Source organism: Sorex araneus, chromosome 3, assembly GCF_027595985.1.
Source record: "Sorex araneus isolate mSorAra2 chromosome 3, mSorAra2.pri, whole genome shotgun sequence".
NCBI classification, from domain to species: domain Eukaryota; kingdom Metazoa; phylum Chordata; class Mammalia; order Eulipotyphla; family Soricidae; genus Sorex; species Sorex araneus.
Window position 1 is genome coordinate 171,844,092 of NC_073304.1, and position 20,572 is coordinate 171,864,663.

General features: G+C 39.7%; 1 protein-coding gene across 3 annotated transcripts in view; it reads left to right on the forward strand.

Moving 5' to 3' along the window:
* Positions 1–20,572, forward strand: part of ARHGEF12 (Rho guanine nucleotide exchange factor 12) — a 140,777-nt gene that overhangs the window by 63,803 nt on the left and 56,402 nt on the right. For 2 of the 3 annotated variants that reach the window (XM_055129918.1, XM_055129920.1), the window contains exons 2-4: positions 10,083–10,106; positions 11,847–11,932; positions 13,425–13,481. In XM_055129918.1, the coding sequence (XP_054985893.1) occupies positions 10,083–10,106; positions 11,847–11,932; positions 13,425–13,481 (167 nt within the window). The remainder of the gene's footprint in view (positions 1–10,082; positions 10,107–11,846; positions 11,933–13,424; positions 13,482–20,572) is intronic. The other variant, XM_055129919.1, reaches the window with a different exon arrangement.

Below are 20,572 nucleotides of genomic sequence, written 5' to 3' on the forward strand. Positions count from 1 at the left end.
ATGGAAATTATGAACATTTTTAGAGAATGTGGTAAGTGAGGTGGTACTTCTGTGTCTTCTTATTGTGATTTTGGGCAAACCCTCTTTTTAGCTCTGTGATATAATTAAGGTAGTAATTCATCTTTGTTTTCAGGAAATGAGTGAAGAGATTGAGTTTATCATATGATTGTGGAGTTATTATAGTTAGTTGTCTTTTCTATTCCAAAGATTCTTATAGGAAGAGATTGAGTTTATCATATGATTGGGGAGTTATTATAGTTAGTTGTCTTTTCTATTCCAAAGATTCTTATAGGTAAAATTCTATTTTTATAATTATATGGACACTTGGTAAGAAAAGTTTTCGAAAAATTTAAAATTCATGTACTTTTTTTTCTTGTTAAATTCATTTCCTTCACCACAGAATGTAGTTTATATGGATGCTTTAGATTTTCTTTAATAATAAAAAATGCACATAGGGGGCCGGAGCGATAGCACAGCGGGTAGGGCATTTGCCTTGCACGCGGCCGACCCGGGTTCGATCCCCGGCATCCCATATGGTCCCCCAAGCACTGCCAGGAGTAATTCCTGAGTGCAAAACCAGGAGTAACCCCTGAGCATCGCTGGGTGTGACCCAAAAAGCAAAAAAAAAAAAAAATGCACATAGGACCAGGGAGATAGATGATGGCTCAAAGGACTGGAGCTTTGCTTTGCACAAAATATCCCTGGTTTGGTCTCCTTCAGCATCACACCTAAGCACCACTGATTTGGATCCTGATACTGACACAGGAGTAACCCTGAACACTGGGGTATTCAGAAAATAAAACTGAAAAATGCGTGCAGGCATCTGCTGCAATATTTTAGAAAATGCTTGGAATTTAGAAAATAACTTGTGTTACTGGTTTGTACAGTCTTATCTGTGCCATGGAATATAAATTCAGAGTTGTTTGACTAAAAAACTTGCATGCAGGGGCTGGAATGGTAGCACAGTGGGTAAGGCATTTGCCTTGCAAGCGGCTGACCCGGATTTGATTCCCAGCATCCCATATGGTCCCCTGAGCACTGCCACGGGTGATTCCTGAGTGCAGAGCCAGGAGTAACCCCTGTGCATCGCCAGGTGTGACCTAAAGAGAAAAAAAAAAAAACCTTGCATGCAGGCTGCAAATGCATCAAAGTGATACATAAGAATTTAAATTTGTGGTAGTTTTTTTTATCAGGAAATAAAATTTATTTGATATATTTTATATTTTGATTTTACGTTTAATGAAATTCTCAGGCCTGAATGAAGTAATGCCGGGACTTGTCTCAAGGGCCCCTCAATGCAAAATGCAAATGCTAAAAGTTGATCCTTTCTTAGAAGCACAGTTGAATCTTTTGGCAAATTTTCAGAAAACAGCTTCTCCTAACAAATGCCACACACATTTTCAAGTCACTTTACAAATTTGAATACTACCTGTATCTTATGTAAAATCTCAATGGGAAACTTCGCCATTCCAGGTTGAGCATTTATTTCTTTGGCATACCCTGAAATAGGGATTTGTAAATAAGATCTTTGTCAAGTGGAAATAATGCATTACCTCTACCTTATAATAAATGAGTCAATTCTGCTTAATTCAGTTCGTTAGTTTTATTGCTTTAAAGATATGGCTATCCATTCATATGGATAAGCCTGTGTTTGCCCATTTGAATCACATTGACTGGAGTGAGGATACTTTCTTTTGGCCCACACCTGGCAATGCTCAGGGGTTACTCCTGGCTCTGTACTCAGGAATTACTCCTGGCAGTGCTGGGGAACCATACAGGGTGTCAGGGATTAAACCCTCATCAGCTGTGTGCAAGGCAAGCTCCCTACCTACTGGACTATCCTTGGAATGAGGGTAACTTAAGTTTGAAGGTTTTATACACTTTCTGGCAGTTCATTGCTGTTTTGAAGTGATTTGTTTGAAGTCTCAAAACTAAGTTATTAGTGATGCTCAGGAACTCCACGGAAAGTTTCTTTAAAACCTAACAAGAAATGGTCACAAAAGTGATAATGTTCCAGATTGTCAACACGGAAATAAAAGCCTTTAATAAACTGTACTTTTTTGTGAGCTACTTTTTCCATTTCAGAAACAATGAATATCCAATGTATAAAAGCATCGGCAGAAAGAATTAGGATAATTTAGATGAACTAATGGAGTTGTGCAAATAGTCTTCATTAAATAAGAGATCTTTACCAAGAGTCCATTTGTGATTTAAGTTCTTCAGTAAAAGCAGTGATATATAAGATGTATATACACTTATATAAGCTAATTTGAGATTTTTACAATCCATTCTATTAAATCATTCTTGGCTTTTCCACCAGAACTGAGCTTCTTAGTTTTTGCTGTATTGCAAGATCTAGAGATTTAAAACCAGTAATACTATAAGACATTCCCATTGGTCATTGAGTAGGCTGGAACTCCCACTTTAGACTTCTAAGGATTTAAGTAATTCATTGCCAGTTCTACAAACAACTTTATGTACTTTGGATCTATTTTCTAGTAAAAAGGTAGGAAGGTAGGTAATGTTCAGAAACTTTTTTTTTTTTTGTGGGCCGGTTTTTATAGCTCTTAATTCTCTCATTGACTATGCTAGGGTAGTTTTTTGGGGGGGCTTGGGGGCGGGCCAGTTCATAACTTTTAGTTATTTCAGTGATTACACTAGACTAGTTATAAATTTTAGATGGTAAAATGATTTATGACTGGTGGTTTCTTTGAAGGAAGGATAGCGGTATAGGGTTTGCTACTCGCAGTTCTATAAATCTTTACCTGTCCAGAGATATGGAGATTGAAATAATAACAGTTCAAATGAAGTTAGCACTATGTCCTCAAAATTGATACACTGCTAGCAAGGTGATTTATATTAATTTCATATTTTCAGTGTTACTTATCAGGTTATTTTTAAGTTACTTAATAGAATAGATACATGAAAAGCTTGATGAACATTAAAGAACATGAAATGCCATGGTCATTCTTCATGTTTTAGGGGAGATGAAGAAATAGACATTTTTGCTAATAAATGATAGACATGATAAACATAGTTCACTATGTTGAAGAAAAATCACTGACCTTGTTTGCCAAGAAATTTTAAAGTTTTAGTTGTAATCTGATCTTCTGTTGTATCTGGGAAGCATGTTAACTTTTGAGTTTTGATGTTCACTTTATGAAATATGACTTGGTCATTCAAAACTGGTTTCATCACTTACTTGAAATTATTTGATTCCGTCAACTTAGTGGAGCTAAAGTCTATTTAAGTGTTGTTTTTAGGTTTAAAACTTTCCTTTATTATATGAAGCCATCTCACTAACGTTCTTATTTTTTGTTATTTTCAATAGCTAATAATAATTAAGATTAGTATGTATAATAATTAAGATTAGTATGTATAATGTATGCCCACCCGAGCAAATTGGTGAACAGTGGGACTCAGTGCTACAGTGCAGTGCTACGAAGTTAATTTATAATGTATAATTAGTATGTAATTGATTGGTGTTTTTTAATCTTGGACCACAGGCCCTTTCAACCTATTTACTTTCTGTGGGCCACCCCTCTTCTAACCATTTGGCCTCCTAGTCTTATGTCCTGGCCCCTATTTGCATGATTCATCTGTGGCCCCTTTGGAATATCCTTGAGTGTACAGAGCTATATCGACTCCGGCTGAGAAATGCAGTCAGTCCTAGCGTGTACCTCTCTTTTTTCAATTTAATTTTCAAAACAAACATATAGTTTGTGCTAGTACCATAATTTTCATAAACAACTCTTGGACAGGTTGAGCAACTCACTGAAGTTCACCTTTAAATTTTTTTTTGATGTTTGGGCCATACCTGGCCACACTCAGGTCTTGCTCTTGGTTCTGTGCTCAAGGGGTTATATGTGATACTGGGAATTGAACCTGAGTTGTATGCATGCAAGGCAAGTACCTTACCCTGTTTTATCTCTCTGACCCCAAAATACCTTTTATTTTATTTTAATTTTATTTTTATTTTTATTTTTATTTTTTTTTGCTTTTTGGGTCACACCCAGCAATGCTCAGGGGTTACTCCTGGCTTTTGCACTCAGGAATTACTCCTGGCGGTGCTTGGGGGACCATATGGGATGCCGGGGATCGAACCCGGGTCGGCCGCGTGCAAGGCAAACGCCCTACCCGCTGTGCTATCGTTCCGGCCCTTAATTTTATTTTTTTTAATTTTTTAATTTTATAAGTTAGTTCACAATGTTTGATTACATTCAACATTCAAACACCAATCCCACCACCATTACACCTTCCCACCACCAAATTCGAGATATTTCCATCCCAAACCCCAATCCCTGTCCCAAAACACAACCGAAATAATATATTTTGTATTGTCTGTTATGAAGAACTGCTGGACATGCTTACAAAAAAGTGTTCATATAGGAAATAGTGTGAAGATTGTTCTATTTTGGCAGGAGCCATTAAGACATTCTATAGGATATCACTAACATGTTGCTAAACTTTGGGTGATGTGAACCTTGGTATATATATCTGAAAATATGTATATATGCATATGTATATATTTTCCTCTATGATTTGTTGCCTATTATCTGAACCCAATCAAATGTGGTGTGGTGATTATGGAGAATGGGTAGGGAGTGCTTTATGAGATGTGTCGCGCAGCCACTTTTGTCGAGGAGTGTGGCGGTGGTTGGGTTGTGGAGGTTTTTGGCTGCTGGAGCTGAGTCCCTTGGGTGGGGAGGGCTCTCATCCGCCCCCCTCTGGGGCATCCTGTGTGAAGCAGCTTGGCGCGGAGTCCGGTGGCATGATTATGGGGGCCTCATGTTATGCTCCCTTTCGGGAGAAGCAGCTGTGTAATCTGGACCATGGCTGATGACGAGATTATCCGGCTCAGGCAGGAGGTGGTTTATGGGCGTGACCCCTGGGTCAATGGAGACTGGGGGAAGTGGGCAGAGGATCTCACTCCTGGTGCCATTGAGCCCAGAGTCCAAGGTCACAAAGTTCCACATTACCTGGGTTCTGTAGAATTTGAGTCATGCGTGAGGCTCTCTTTCAGGAGTTTTAGTTTATAGTCCCTGGATCTTTGCCGTTGATGAGATTATATGGTGCCCGGTGGGGGGGGAGGGGCAGTGTGTGGGTGTGACTGCCAAGCTGCTGGAAAACTGGGGGCCTGGGGGAAGGAGGCTCCGTCCTGATCCAAGCAGGCCTGTAGCTCTCAGTCATGGGTTCCTGCCTACCTCTGCACTACAGGCCCTAACTGTGTCTTTTTTTTTTTTTCTTTTTGGGTCACACCCAGCGACACACAGGGGTTACTCCTGGCTCTTCACTCAGGAATTACTCCCGGCAGTGCTCGGGGGACCATATGGGATGCTGGGATTTGAACTCGGATCGGCCACGTGCAAGGCAAAAACGCCCTACTCACTGTTCTATCGCTCCAGCCCCCTAACTGCATCTTTTGATCTCTTTTGAGATTTATGGATCTCTGAAATAAGGCCAATAAATGAGTTTATATAGCTGAGCTGGAGGTGGTTTGTGGTTGTGTCTCCCACATACGTAACTTTTGGCCATTTAATTTCTTGGTAAACTTGGTCCCAAGTTGTTGGGGTCTGGCCAAAGGCACAGCAGCAATTTTGGGGTATCTGAAATCTGAAGGCACCATCAGACTGCTGATGCACTGACCCCACAGGTACAGGTTGACCTGCTGGCGGCACCATACCCCCCAAAAATACCTTTTAAATTGTAACACTAGAATATGAACCAAATTATAACTTTTCTCAGGAGTCCTTACTCCTTAAGGTCTTTGGATCTTGTGTTATTTTTATCAGTTATAACAATATTGCAATACTACATGTTTTACATGGATGTGTGTCATAATTTTATGGAGGTCGAGCCATAGAATTATCTATTTTGTAGAGTTTTGTCTTGTAACTATCCCACTGATGTGGATAACAATAAAATAGTAGTATATCTCATTAATTCCAAGGAAAATGGGTTTTCCCCTCTACCTTTTGACTTTGCTAAACTCAGGATGTATCTTACAATGGAAATTTTTTGAATCCTAAATTTAGTAACTAACATTGTTTGACTACTAATGAAAGCTTGACCACTATCCAAGGTATGTAAAGTTTTCTTAACTTCCTCCTCTTTATTTCAGCTGTCCCATATTAAGAAACATGTAGACTCCTAAATTCCCCATCTGAACTAAACCCAAAGAAAGCTTTGGAGGAGAGATGGGGTAACATTTAAGGTATGAATATGAATATCCTAGTTCTTAAGGAAGAATTAGGATATTTCACACTTTTTCTTGGAGTAGTGTCAAAAGACAAGCTCTTGTCTCATTGAAATCAATAAAAGGCAAATTTCTAGGAGGCAATTATAAGGCAAACATGTGACTTGGGCTGTTCTTCCCAATTTTTTAAATCCAGAAGAAATTCTGCTTAATAATTTTTAGGATTTTGGGCTACACCCAGTGATGCTAGAGTATATCTTGCAGCTCAGTGCTTGGGGCTTGCTCCTGATGGTGCTCCGGAGACCATGCAGTGCTAGGGAATAAACTTGGGACTTTTGCATGCAAAGCATGTGCTTCAGCCCTTTGAGCCATCTCCCTGGATCCTGTTTTGACATTCTTAAAGGGTTATTCAAGTTACTAAATCACATAATGTGTATATATATTGGCTAAACCTGACTTGAAAATGGTTTTGCTCAGATATATGTTAGTTCTTGATTTATGGTTATTAAATCATCAAATCTCTATACTGTAGTAGTATATGAGGAGTATGAAAATCTGATATTTGGGGAGGTATCTAAGGGAAAGGCCCCCACTGTCAAATGAATAAATGTGACATGGAAGACCCCTGCTTAGGGTTTCTGGCATATGAGTATGCTTAGCCTTGGTAACCGGAGTGAGGGCTTTTAGTCCCTGATCCCAGTGACCTCAATGCTTTATCACAGATCTTATCAGCACTTTGATTTTGTCTTGTATCAAGAAAAATGTGTGCACACATACATAGATGGACATGTTTATTGTTGGCTGTGTGCCCAAGTTATCAGTGTAATATTTAAAATAGCCAGCCAGAGTTTGAATAGGCTAGGAAGCATGTCAGTATTCTAGTGGAGCTTTCTTCCATCTAACCAAAGGAGAGAGTGTCATTATTTTCATATTGGACAGAAATTTGCGAAGAAAGATGTTTGTACCCCTGAATTCTTTCTCCTCCTGACTCAGCCCGGTTTGTTGTTTCGAACATGGCTCCTCTTTGCCACCTTAACCTGGTCTTTCTGCAGCTTTAGTTAGTATTGATGATCTTTTCTTTCTTACTCACAGCACTTTGTCTTTTCTGACTCATCTTAAAAACTCCTTTGTGGGCACCACGCCCTGTCTCAGCCAGGCTTTCAGAAGGCTCCTTTTCTTCACAGAGTTTGACTTTTGGTGTTTTCCCTTTTCACTTGCCACTTTGAATTTCAGTGATACATTTTATTCTCTCATAGTTGATAACTTAGTCCCACCACTCTGCCCCTGCCAGGTTGTTGCTGTCTTGTTTAGGGGGCTGGTGTGGGGAGCCATAGCTTCTTGTTTCTGACACCTCCATCTCACTTTCCACCAAATACTGGAAATTTTACAAAATTCTGAAGGGGTGTGTGTGTGTGTGTGTGTGTGTGTGTGTTACTGGAAATTTTACAAAACCCTGAATGTGTGTGTGTGTCTACACAAACTTCAAATTTCTGCATATGTAGTTAGTTCACCAGAGACTTCAGTGACTTGAAATAAACTATTGTGTTTTTGAAGTTTTTCTGAGAAAATATCTGTGCTCAATGACTGCATTGAGTAGATGATGATAAATAAGATAAACTGTAGAGTGCTTCTTGTTCTCCATCTTCTCATTTCATTTGTGTTCTTTTCCTACCTTTTCAGAAGAAAATAGCTCAGGAAACTGGTGTACAATCAGTGGTCTGGGAACTTCCGGGATTCTTTCCCAGAATCTCCCTGGATATTGCAGGCCCTGACGTATACAGCATTGTTTCAGAGCTGTAGTTTTAATAAGAACAGGGAGGCCCAGTGGCAAAGGTTACCGACTGTAGAAGCTTTGTTGGGATTCCTCCTCTGCCAACTTACATATTCATCTGTGTATTTAAAAAATCTTATTTCTATCATCCAGCCCTCAAGTAAGGATGGACTACTTGGGATCATTTCTGAAGACTTGACTGTCATTTGGAATTAGTATTTGCTCAAACCTTGCCCTCTTTTTCCAGATTCCAGAACCATCTTTTCTCACTACCCCAGCATGCAATTGCTAGTAGGGAAATCTTTGGGTTCTGTTAGTCTTTAGAGGTTCTTTTAAATTAAACCTTTTAGGATTATGTTATTTATTTATTTATTTGCTTTTTTGGGTCACACCTGGCAATGCACAGGGGCCACTCCTGGCTCTGCACTCAGGAGTTACTCCTGGCGGTGCTCAGGGGACCATATGGGATGCTGGGAATCGAATCCGGGTTGGCTGAGTGCAAGGCAAACACCCTACCCGCTGTGCTAGCTCTCCAGCCCCTTTAGGGTTATTTTAAATTGAACTACCCCCTCCATGCCGATTGAAATAGGAATGGTTTGTTTCTTTAGTGCCCTTATTAATAATCTCTTTACTTTAAAAAATAACTGATATTCTTGATAACTTCTGCTCTTTTTTTTTTTGGGTTTTTGGGTCATACCCGGTGATGCACAGGGGTTACTCCTGGCTCATGCACTCAGGAATTACTCCTGGCTCATGCACTCAGGAATTACTCCTGGCGGTGCTTGGGGGACCATATGGGATGCTGGGAATCGAACCCGGGTTGGCCGCTTGCAAGGCAAACGCCCTACCCGCTGTGCTATTGCTCCAGCCCCAATAACTTCTGTTCTTATAGATGGATAACCTTTACATATATGTCGTGTTGAAATATTTTCTTAGAAGAAGACAGATAAAGAGCTGGGACTATGAATCAGTGGTCAGAGCATACCTTGCATGAGGTCCTTAGTTCAAATCTTCGTACTGGCACAAAGAACAGAAATGAAAAAAAGAATTAAGAGGAAATTTAGACTTGGATTAATTTTTATGTGTAACAACACAAACAACACTTTTTTTTTTTTTTTTTGCTTTTGGTTTTTGGGCCACACCTGGTGAGGCTCAGGGTTTACTCCTGGCTCTGCATTCAGTAATCACTCCTGGCTTGCTCAGGGGACTTATGGAATCATGGGGATCAAACCTGGGTTGGCTGCATGCAAGGCAAAAACGCCTACCGCACTGTCCTATCTCTCTGGCCCTTACAGTATCACATTCTTAGAGCCACTTGTACTATTTTTTTCCAAAAAAAGTAAGCCAAGGAAAAATGCGGTAGTTCTTACAGTTTGCATAACCAAGAGATAACTGATGGTTATTGCCTAATGGCAATTTCTTTTAGAAGGCCAAGCAAGTAATTGAGGTCATGATGTGATACTTATCAATAGAATAGACCCAGGTATTTTGAGGAAGGGAAGAGATGATGTGTAGGAAGAAACTTGAATTTGTAGGGAGATAAAGTATATTAATGGTAGACTATTTCTATGCCACTTCTTTTTAAAAAAAAGTGTGCAAAGTAGACATATAGTCATAGTTTTTTTCCCCCTGGGGAGTGGTTTTTGTTGGGGTGGGGCAGACAGGTGGGTGACCATACCTGGTAATGCTCACTTGTGACAAAGCTCAAGAGATCCTGTGAGGTGCAGGGAATCTTACTGGGTTGACACCTGCAAAGCAGGTATCTTATCCCACATACTAGCAAGTATCTTATCCCACATGCTACCCGAGAGCTAGTATCGGGCCGTTCCTCATAAGTTTTAAGGTCTGAATGAGCTAATGCACGTGAAGAGTTCAGAATATTACATAGCATCTAGTAAACTTTCATAAATTTAGCTGTTATTGTTTGGATGTGCTTGCAGTTTAGGGCTTAACAGAATAGTGACTGTTTAAAAATGGTATCTTCAGATGACACCTGTTTGTTGATTCTTGCTTTGGGAATGTTGGTGTAAGATTTTTAAACCTTATTATGTTTTATCTAAACGAATGGGTTTAGTGAGTCTTCCAAGTGAAATTATTTCTTTTTGTTTGTTTCAGGTTTCCCCTCAAAAAACCTATAAGGTAAGTTTTTCAAATGTGCTTTATATACTTAGGTGAGTTTTTTTTTTTTATTGAAGAATTTCTTTGAAATTACAGTGTATTTTTGTGGCTTTTGAAAGCATGGAATTAAATGAAAAAAATTTCAAAGTGTTTCACAGATTTAAAGTATAATAGGTGTTTCATATTTTTTCTGTAAGACAATTGTTTTGGTAACATTTTAATGTTTATGAGATAAGCATTTTAAAAGTTTCTTTAAACTGATATTTAAGGTCATTCTTTTTGATGTGATTTTATTTTAAAAGTCTGCTGTGACTGTTTTCAGTGTGAATGAATGGATTGGAGAGTGTAAATGGATAGCCAGTTCTGATGTGTTTATCACATTAACTGCTGTTAGTAACTGTGACTACCGTTAAATAACACTGACAAATTAGATCACTAAACTAAAAAATTCCAAAATAATTCAGATAAGCTTGTGCCCAATCCATAGCTCCATATTTATTCATTTATCTGCCTTAAATACCTCTTTCTCAGTGTTTGTTCTTTGAGATTTTATCGTTTTCTTCTGATTGTCATAAATGTAGGTATTATGTTATTCTTTTTTTTTTTTTTGCTTTTTGGATCACATCTGGTGATGCTCAGGGGTTACTCCTGTCTCTGCACTCAGGAATTACTCCTGGTGGTGATCGGGGGACCCTTATGGGATGCCAGGATCGACCCCAGTCAGCATGTGCAAGGCAAACACCCTATCCACTATACTATCACTCTGGCCCCTGTTATTTTTGTTATTATATTACTTTTAGCATTTTTTTTTTTTTTTTTTTTTTTTTTTTTTGCTTTTTGGGTCACACCCAGCGATGCTCAGGGGTTACTCCTGGCTTTGCACTCAGAAATTACTCCTGGCAGTGCTCAGGGGACCATATGGGATGCCGGGGATCGAACCCAGGTCGGCCGCGTGCAAGGCAAACGCCCTACCCGCTGTACTATCGCTCCGGCCCCACTTTTAGCATTTTTAGTGACACCATAGTCCAGGATACTAGAGCTAATCTTGACATTTCAGTTATTTAGCATCATTTGTTAGAGTCATGGTCCCTCCATCCAACTCTTAACCTGACCCTTACCATTGGCTCGGACAGAGGAAACAAAGTGTCTCTGGGTTTGGTGCTCTCTTGGAGGAGCACACTTTATGAAGTGCTTAACAGAGCATTTGTTTTTAACTGTCCTCCTCCTGCTGTATCTACAGTGATACTGGTTTTGGAGGGTGCTTCCCCAGCAGTATGGGGCTACTAGGGCCATACCTCATGATTTTTAGAAGGCTCTGTTGGGCTAGGGCTTTAGCCTAGGGCCCTGTGCACCAGACATGCTCTTCAAGCTCTTTCTGCAGCCTGCAGTGATTTTTAAAAATCTGAACACACTACATAAGATCGGGAAATGTGTTTAATAACTCTTCTTTGTTAAATGGAAAAGCAGTAATTGACCTAGAAAAACCACGAAAAATAGTCAGGCTATTGTTTACAAGATTGAACAAGTTTAGTATCAATTCTTAATTAATGCAACTTTTATTATGTGTGAGCTCTTTAAAAACACAAATAAGTAGATTTGCATTACATGTAACATAGACTGAGTTTTAAAGCTAAGTGAAAAAATATTTAGAGTTAGGAGAATATAAAATGGTTTGTTGATCTCTCTTTGAAAAACATATTAGGGATTTAAAAAATATTATAATGATTATCTTATACTAAACATTTGATTGCTTTAATTTAGGCATGGAAGTATTTTGAACCGAGAGTCACCAACAGATAAGAAGCAGAAAGTTGAGCGCAGTGCATCCCATGATTTTGACCCCACAGGTAAAATACCCTTTATTCTTACAAAGGATACTAAGAGTGGTGAAGTTGAGAGTGATATTGTTTAAGCTACATAGCCACATCACACATAGGGAGTAACTGGTTGATCAGTTTAGGACTCTCCTTTCCAACTATATAATAGCTGACCTTGCATTCAAGAGGAACGCACATTGTTCACTTTCTGCGCTCTGGATTCTGCTATGGAAGGGCAGTATAGAAGGTACTACTATATGTGAAAGTAGCGATGATAATGATCATGTCATAAGTTTGACCATAGGTATGAAAAGTAGTATGTCATAATATCAAGGTGGTAACAACCACAAATTTCTATAACTAGAATTTAGGTGTGGTATTCATGGTAAATTGAAGTTTTAAATAGCTACAAATTAAAAAATGAATGATAGTCTCGTCTCAGAGTGAGAAAGTGAGTTAGATCACTTTTTCTTCGGTCAAAGTTGTTCTGAATATAGGGTGCGTCTTACTATCTTGGTAGTGTTGTTCTTTCCTGGAGTCAGCTCCTCTCATAAGGGATAGGCGTTTGCTTTCTCCCTGTAAGCTAACTCAGAATTCAATCTTTAAAAATGACTTGATAATTTTGCTTTTATCATTTGAGACTGATATATATTTTTTAACACATATTTATGTGTTATATGTTCCTGTGATAAAAGATAAAACAATTAAATGCTAACATCTCTGATACCTGAAGGTTATATAGTTGTTTTTAGGTATTTTAATTCATTAATGTTTAACAATTTTGGGAGTACTTTTGTCATTGAAATTATTTCATATTTAGTATAAATTGTGCTTTTATTTTGAAAACAATATAAACATTATTTAGAAAGAGAAAAGTCAGAAGTAAATAAAAATAAGTCACCTTGGGTAGTAGGTAAAAATAAAATTCCAGTGATTAGTGTTGAAGGTTTTGGTGGTGGTATTATGCAGTGTGTAATTAACTTCTGGGTCTCCTCTAAGAGGTAATTCTTTGATTTCTGACACCTAAATTTTATGTCACAGATCTCAGTGGCTTTCGTTAATACAGCTGGGTATTGCCTGGCTATTATGAGTGACAAATGTCTCCCTATATTTGGAAAGACTCTCTAGTCTCGTTAGGGTGACTTACTCTGAAACTGTTCTTCTGTGATGTGTCCCTCTCCAGTGACACATTTAACAAACTGGAATATAATGCTTTATAACAAAATTATTGCACTGTTAGTGCTTTTGTCTCTACAGTAGTTAGATAATGAATTTTTAGACTATTCATGTGTTGTTTTGTTTGAACATATTTTTTATTGCATTCTTTTCTTCAGTAAATCTTTGAAATATGTCATTACCTGTGCTGTTTGTGACTGTTCTAAGTGCTATCACCTGTGATGTTCATACTTCATGTTTGCACGATTTAACTTGATCATGATTCATTCTTTTCCCCCATGAATTTTCCCTTACATTGGTCTCCATGTTTTCTATATCTCTCTCCTTTTCTCCCGCTCCTGTGCAGATAGCTCCTCCAAGAAGACAAAGTCTAGTTCAGAGGAGAGTAGATCCGAGATATATGGTAAGCTGACGTAGCTCACGCAGCCTTGCACCTTTGGAGCTTGCTTTGTGTTCTTTCCTTTCCTTATTTCTATATTTATCTTATAACTGCAGCCTTCCTGTGTCTGCTCTGCATGGCATGATCTACCGCAGGGAAAGGGAGCCTGGGATCTTTATGTGGCTGTGATGTGGAAGCTTAAGGTTGCTAGAAACTAACCTTGAAGAGTACGAACAGGCCACCTGACCCACCATCTTTCATCTTGTCAATGTCAGGAAAGTGTCTCTCTCTAACCTGGGTCAGATACCTCCATACTACATGGCAGACTTTGAACTCTTAGCAGCATCTCCCCGAGTCCTGTATGCAGAGTTCTGCTCATGTGAAGATTCGTCAGTGCTTCTATTCTTGTTCTCTGAGTAGAGTATTGGTGTGATTTAGATCAATTAGAAGGGTTTTTATTGAATGTCGTTTTAATTGAATTTTTGTTTACTTTTGATTCTCATTCTCTGGAAATTTCATTCTTATATAATTTGTTCACAACAACAAAAATGCCTAAATTGGGGCCAGAGTGATAATGCAGCAGGTAGAGAGTTTGCTTTGCATGCAGCCAACCAAGATTTGATCCTCAACATCCCGTATGGTCCCCTGACTACTGCCAGGAATAATTCCTGAGTGCAGAGCTAAGGAGTAAGCCCTGAGCTTCACTGGGTGTGGCCCCAAAATGAAACAAAATTATTCTAAATATTTTATTGTTTTAGATTAAGAAATTTGTCTGTGCCTTTCATAAAAATTTCCCAAGCTCATTAGGAAATTTCTAAATGGTACCATTTAAAAATAATCTTTATGAAGAGCAGGTTTGATCTGAATGGTGATCTTTGCAACAGAGGATTGAAACACAGATATTTCTGAACTGTGGTCTATCTTTAATGTTTGTGAAGTTTGTACATATTTTTCTCTTTCCTCTGCAAAGTTGTATCTGCCTTCTTCCTTCATTTTGACATCTACTTGGTTTTTTGAGAAAAGTACATAGAGAAGCAGGACCTGGAAACAGACTTTTAAGTTTATCTCCTAATAACTACATTTCTCTTAAAGAGTATTCAAATTTGGAAAAATTTTGCATTAAAGGAAAACCAGGGCTTTTTAAATAAAATCCAGTGGAATTTCCCCAGCTGTTGGTTTCCTACTCTGACATGTCTGAGAGGAAAACATACATAAAAATGGCAGCATCCCTCTTGACATTTTCCCAATGACATCTTCTGCCACTTCACTATTACGAGACTTTAGTGTTCAGTTGTAATAAGCCAGTTAACGCTTCAGTTTAAAGACCTGCTTAGAGTCCTTTGCTTGGATTTTTGTGACCAGTTCTCTTACGTAGTTCCACAGGAAATGTGTACTGTGCTTTTTGTCATGCCAAGTTGATGATTTTCCTTCCCCCCCTTCTAAAATATTTGACTCCTCACAAGTAAGAAGTAGCTTCCGAATCTCTAAAGGCTCTGTCTTGCTGTTCTATAAAAAGAGCTTCTTATGGCTTATTCTCCTTAGGAATGTGAACACTGTCTTTAAAGCTCCATTTTTTTCCAGTAGCCTTTGCTATGTTGTATTTCATCTCACTCACTGTTTTCCTAGATCTGTGGTATGTTTGCAAAAGCTTGCTGTTTACTTTGGATGAGGACTAACAATTTAGGAATCTATGAGTAGAAATATTATACTAATATTTTTCTTACCAGTGATAGGAATATTAGCACTAGTCCAGACATGCTATTGGCTTGGTAGGAACAGAAACAGTTTAAGTGGTAATGGGGAAGTAAGGTGTGGCTTCTCTGGGTATTTGTTGCTCGAGAACCCTTGAAATGCCTTTTTTGGGAAGGAACTCAGCCAGGAGTCATTAAAAAAGGACTTGTTAGAGGGGTGAGTTGATCAGAACAGAATTAGCCCACCAACTTAATTTTAACTCTTTGACATGACAAGTATTTTATCACCTGTGTGAATAGAGTTTTCAGATTATGTGCTATGAGTATGGATAAGAATTTCCAGCACAGAGGTTTGGCCTGCCACCCCATTTCAGAAAAGAAGCCAATCAGTGCCTCCCTGAAAACCAACCCTGTGTAAGGGAACAAACAGGAAATACTCCCTAATTGTACTCAAGGACATTACTGCCCTCTCTGTCCCCCTCATTCCATGGCCTCCCCAGGGAACAGCATTGTCCACTTTAGGGAACACTGCTCTAGGAAATTTAGAGTGGCCAGAAAGTACTGGAATGGGTCAAGTAATTGAAGCAACAAATGACATTGCCTTAGCAAAGAGTCTTTAACAAGCCCACTTTAGATTTTGAAATTCGACATTGTCTTTTTTGGGCCAAGTTGGGTGGTTGAGCACTTGGCTTGTCTGTGTGAGTCCCTGAATTTGATCCCTTGCACTACACACTATACCATCAATATGCATCATTTCTTTTTGATAAACTTTATTAGCTGGATGCTTAACACAACACAGATTGTTTTGAAATTTATATGCCATTTTTAATGCTATTTTGTGAAATTTGTTGTTCATTTTATTATTTCTTGGCTTTGGGGTCACACCCAGTGGTACTCAATGCTTACTCCTATCTCTACACCCAAGGATCATTCCTGGCAGGTATTGGGGGCCTATACGTAGTGCTGGGGCTTGAACCCTGGGTTGATTACTAACAAGGCAAGCACCCTATCTGCTGTACTATTGCTCCGGCCCTTTTCTGTTCATTTTAAAAGGCACCCAAACACTTGTTTTGTATTGATTTCCTGTCTTAAGTTTCTGCCCAATGTGATAGTAGATGGTATCTAGTCCATTTCCCCTCATGTTCCCTCTCTCATTTGGAGTCTGTTAAACATGTGCAGGCATATTTTCTGATCAGTAACTTTAGTAATACTTGTTTTCCCCACTAGAACGTAATGAATGTAGTGTAACCTTTGCAGGGTTTTGTGGGACAAGAGATTTAGTCAGGGGGTTTCAAATTAGACCGAACTTCTTTGAAGTTCTGTCTTAGTTTTATGAAGAAATTCCAACTACTACTAAGTACCAGCTACATGAAAACCAGCCACATGAAAACCACCTGATTCCCTCTTGCCTGTGTGTATGTGGCACCAGGGCAGCACGGACAGCAGGGGACAACTGGAGTTGTGAGCTCAGGGCTGCGCACAGCCAGGGCCCGGCGCTTCCCTTTCCATTGTGTGCTCATCTGCCCCTCCGTGGTACAGATGTGTGAGTGAAGAGAAAGAGAATGCATGTTCTGGTTTCTTTTCTCATTCAAAGGCCCCCTCTTCTAACGTCATGACACGGGGTGAGGGCAGAAATATGGGGGCCTGGGGCTGTGGGGACTCGGACATTCTGCTCATGGCAGAAGGAAATCATTGACTCACGCCGCCTTAGTGTGGAGAGTGATGAGTGGAGTGTTTTACGTTCCAGTCTTAAAAAATTCAGACTTTCCATATCTAGAAAAGAGAGAGTTCTTAATTTGCTTTATATTACCACCAAATTGTTATTTTTCAGTTTTCTTCAGCCTTGCAAGGAGTCTACATTTTTTTTTTTTTCTTTTTGGGTCACACCCAGCGATGCTCAGGGGTTATTCCTGGCTTTGCACTCAGAAATTGCTCCTGGCAGTGCTTGGGGGACCATATGGGATGCCGGGGATCGAACCCGGGTCGGCCGCGTGCAAGGCAAACGCCCTACCCGCTGTGCTATCGCTCCGGCCCCAGGAGTCTACATTTTGATCCTTCCCTCTCCTCAGAGATCCTGCTCTTCTTAGCCTCTGGTAATCCGACTTCTGGATTTAAAACTGTTCTCTCACACACAAATTTTTGGTTCATTTTGTTTTTCAGTTCTTGGGGCCACACCCAAGAGTTCCATGTGGAGCTGGGGTTCAGGGCCTAGCATATGGCAAGACTTGTGCTCTCTCCACCACTTGAATCACTGTCCCAGGCCTTGTCTGCACCTTGGATTTTTGCTAGTTACTGTCTTTGCATGAGCTTGAAACATTGACAACTGTCACTAAATGAGTTTTGAATGACCAGTTGGTGAGGTTGGGGTGAATGATTTCCATAAAAGAGAATCAGTGGACTAATCATTTGACTGACCTTGATTGGGTTTCCTGCTCTTTCAAACATCTCTAAGGTGGAATGAAAGGTAAGGGAAAAGAGTCTTCTTGCTTGTGAGCATCTCAAGAAGTGAAACCAGCATACTTGGAGCTGCTTGCCCCCCTTGTTGGCAGCCTTGTGCGTTTAGAATCAAGAAGCTTCTTAATCAAAGGATTATCTGAGGTCTGACTCATAAAACATGTATGCCTGGCAGCAGTTTAGAAATGAGCTGTTTTTATGAGGTTGCACATGGCTTTTCTCCACACCCTTCCCTGAAGCTAATTCTTAAGAGGTGAGACGGAGAGAAGTTTGGTCATGTAATAAAATGGAAGGTGAGGAAAGACGAATGTGCTTTCACTGAGGTAAGTGGCACCAGGCACGGCTGGCATGCTGCCTTCGTACTGCCACCATCCGGTGCTGCCTTCCCAGCACTGCTTTCCCGAGTGGCCCCTGCTTGTGGCTTTCTCAGGATGATTGTGCAGTGAGGCTGAAGAGCACTTGCTCAGCTTCTCCAGAATTCTGTTTTATAACTTTTCTTGAGCACAAAGCACTAGAAAGACTTAAAACTTTTTAACTTTCAAAGTACAACCCTTAGTAATTATCTTTTGGGTGGGAAATGGCCTTTTTATGTTGCTCTCAAATGCCACATTGTTACAACAGAAAAGTCTTTTGTTAAAAAAGAATTTAGGGAAATGATGGTATTTCCATAAATTTGATATAATCTCTTTACTTCACTGATAATATCCACGATCACCTCACTTCATAGGATCCATGATCAAAACCAGGTGAAGTATGGTTTGTAAAAGAGAGAAAATAGGGCGGCAGATGAGACTTGGAGATAACTTACTTACCTGGCTTGCAGGTGGCCCTGGGTTTGATTCCTGGCACTGCCAGAAGCCAAAGAAGCAAAATCGACAGGAAATACCAAAAATTCTGTTTGTAACTAAAGGACTAAAAGTATTTTAGTTGACATTTAGCCAGGGCAGAAAGTTAGTGACCTTCTATAGAAATACTGCTCAACTTTGTGTAGTCTTCAGGGCTATAATTTTATTTTTCGGAAGAAGCAATTGTGTAAGACTTCAGTTTCCCTTTAAGAGGACTGAGGGCCGAGTTCCATTCCTGGCCCGCAGGCCCGTCCCCAGCACAGGGCAGTGTCGTAGCAGCCCCAGCTTGGCCAGGGCAACATCTACTTAAAAATAACAGAAGAGGGACCAGAGCTATCGAACAGCAGGGAGGGCATTTGCCTTGCATGCTGCTGACCCAGGTCCATCCTAGGCATCCCAAATAGTCCCTAAGCACCTCCAGGAGTGATTTATGAGTGCATAGCTGGGAGTAACACCTGAGCACTGCAGGATGTGGCCCCAAAACAGAAACAAAAAAATAAAATAATGAAATTTTTTTTTTTTGTAAAGTAAATTTAGATTTACCTACTTTCATTGAGCACTTTTATGTCCTATGCAGCATCTTATGCTAAGGATGAAGATAGTAACGTTTGTATCTGCTCTCTTTAGTTCACAGTCTAAGAGAAGTAAACTTTCAAAGTGGCTCTTTGGAGTTTCAAATCTGCTTTTCTCTTTCCCTTCCTTTCTAACGCACAGTTCTGTTGTCCATCCCATACCATGTTTCATAAGTCAACCCTGCTGCTGTTTCCTTGTTTGTTTCTCTGTTGTCTTTTCCCTGCTGTGATTTAGTCAAATTTATTTTTTTAATTTCTCATGATGTTTAAAACTGAGATATTAAATATCTAGGAGATACTACTAATACTTGTGTTTCTAAAACCAAAAAATAGATTCTTTGTCAAAAAGGACATTTAAAAGATAGGCCAACTAAATTGGTCTGTATTGATGATATTAACCATAAGGACTTGACCTTCATCTTATAAAGGGGGCGGGGGCAAAATAACTTATGATCTATAGTAAGTAGAATATTTTTCTCCAGAAGAAGAAGATACATTTTATTTGAATTTACAGGGAAGAACCTTAGTTGATCATAAGTGTTTTAGAGACTTGGATTTCTGAATTTTGAAGAGTATGCAGCTAGCATAGATCCAAAGGGCAGAACAAGTGTCATTAATTTGAATTTCCTCGGTTCTGAACCACCTCTAATTATTTGGACATGTATTCTTGATTAACAGAGAAATGATAAATAGGGGTGGGTCTGGGGTTGCTGACCCCAAGATGGCTAGACGTGTGCATAGCCCTTCCCCCTTTCTCCTTTAACCTTTAGTCTTCATGACCTTTTGATATAGAATTAAAAAGGAAAGTTATTAAAGTGAATAATTTTGAGTTGATAAAAATAGGTTATGGCATTCTGACCTATTCCTAATATATTTACTCAATTTAGGACCCAAGGATGTTTGCTGAAGTTGAAGGTGTTGTGCTGTTTTCCCCCTTCTGATTAGTTCCCTTTCTGAGTTTCCAGTCATCTAGATTCTCTAATTTTCTGATTTTTATTCAATTTTTAGCAATTTAAAAGCTTTCCACCATGCCAGAATGTGCCAGGTTTAGTGCAAAGACTGTAAACAAGATCAGGCGCTGCACTGGGCCATCTGACCCAAGAGGAGAAGCGCCCATGGGGTCCTGGGGACCGAGGCTCCTTGCTCAGTCCACGCCCAGACTGAAGGGCCAGAAGGAGCTTCTAGGAAGAGGGGATTTGTTTCCTTAGGCTTCCTGTAGTCCGGAAAATTACCTGTCACAAGAAACCCCCGCTCTGTAAATGTCCCTTCTCTTTCTTCGTTACTCCAAACCCGTTTGCTTGTCTCTTAAAGCCAAACAAAACTTAGACATGAGTCCCTCACGAAACATTTGTGCCATTCGAAGGCTTTCCCAGTACAGAAGTGTTCTTGTCTCCACTGCAGGGGCTTCCAGGGCTCAGCCAGCCATGCTGAGTATGTGGTGAGGGATCAGGCCCAGAGCTTCACATATGCAAGACACGTGCCGGAACATGAGCCATGTCTCGAGCCCTCCCACATTGATTTTTAGCTGATGGCCTGGACTGTTGAGTTCTAAG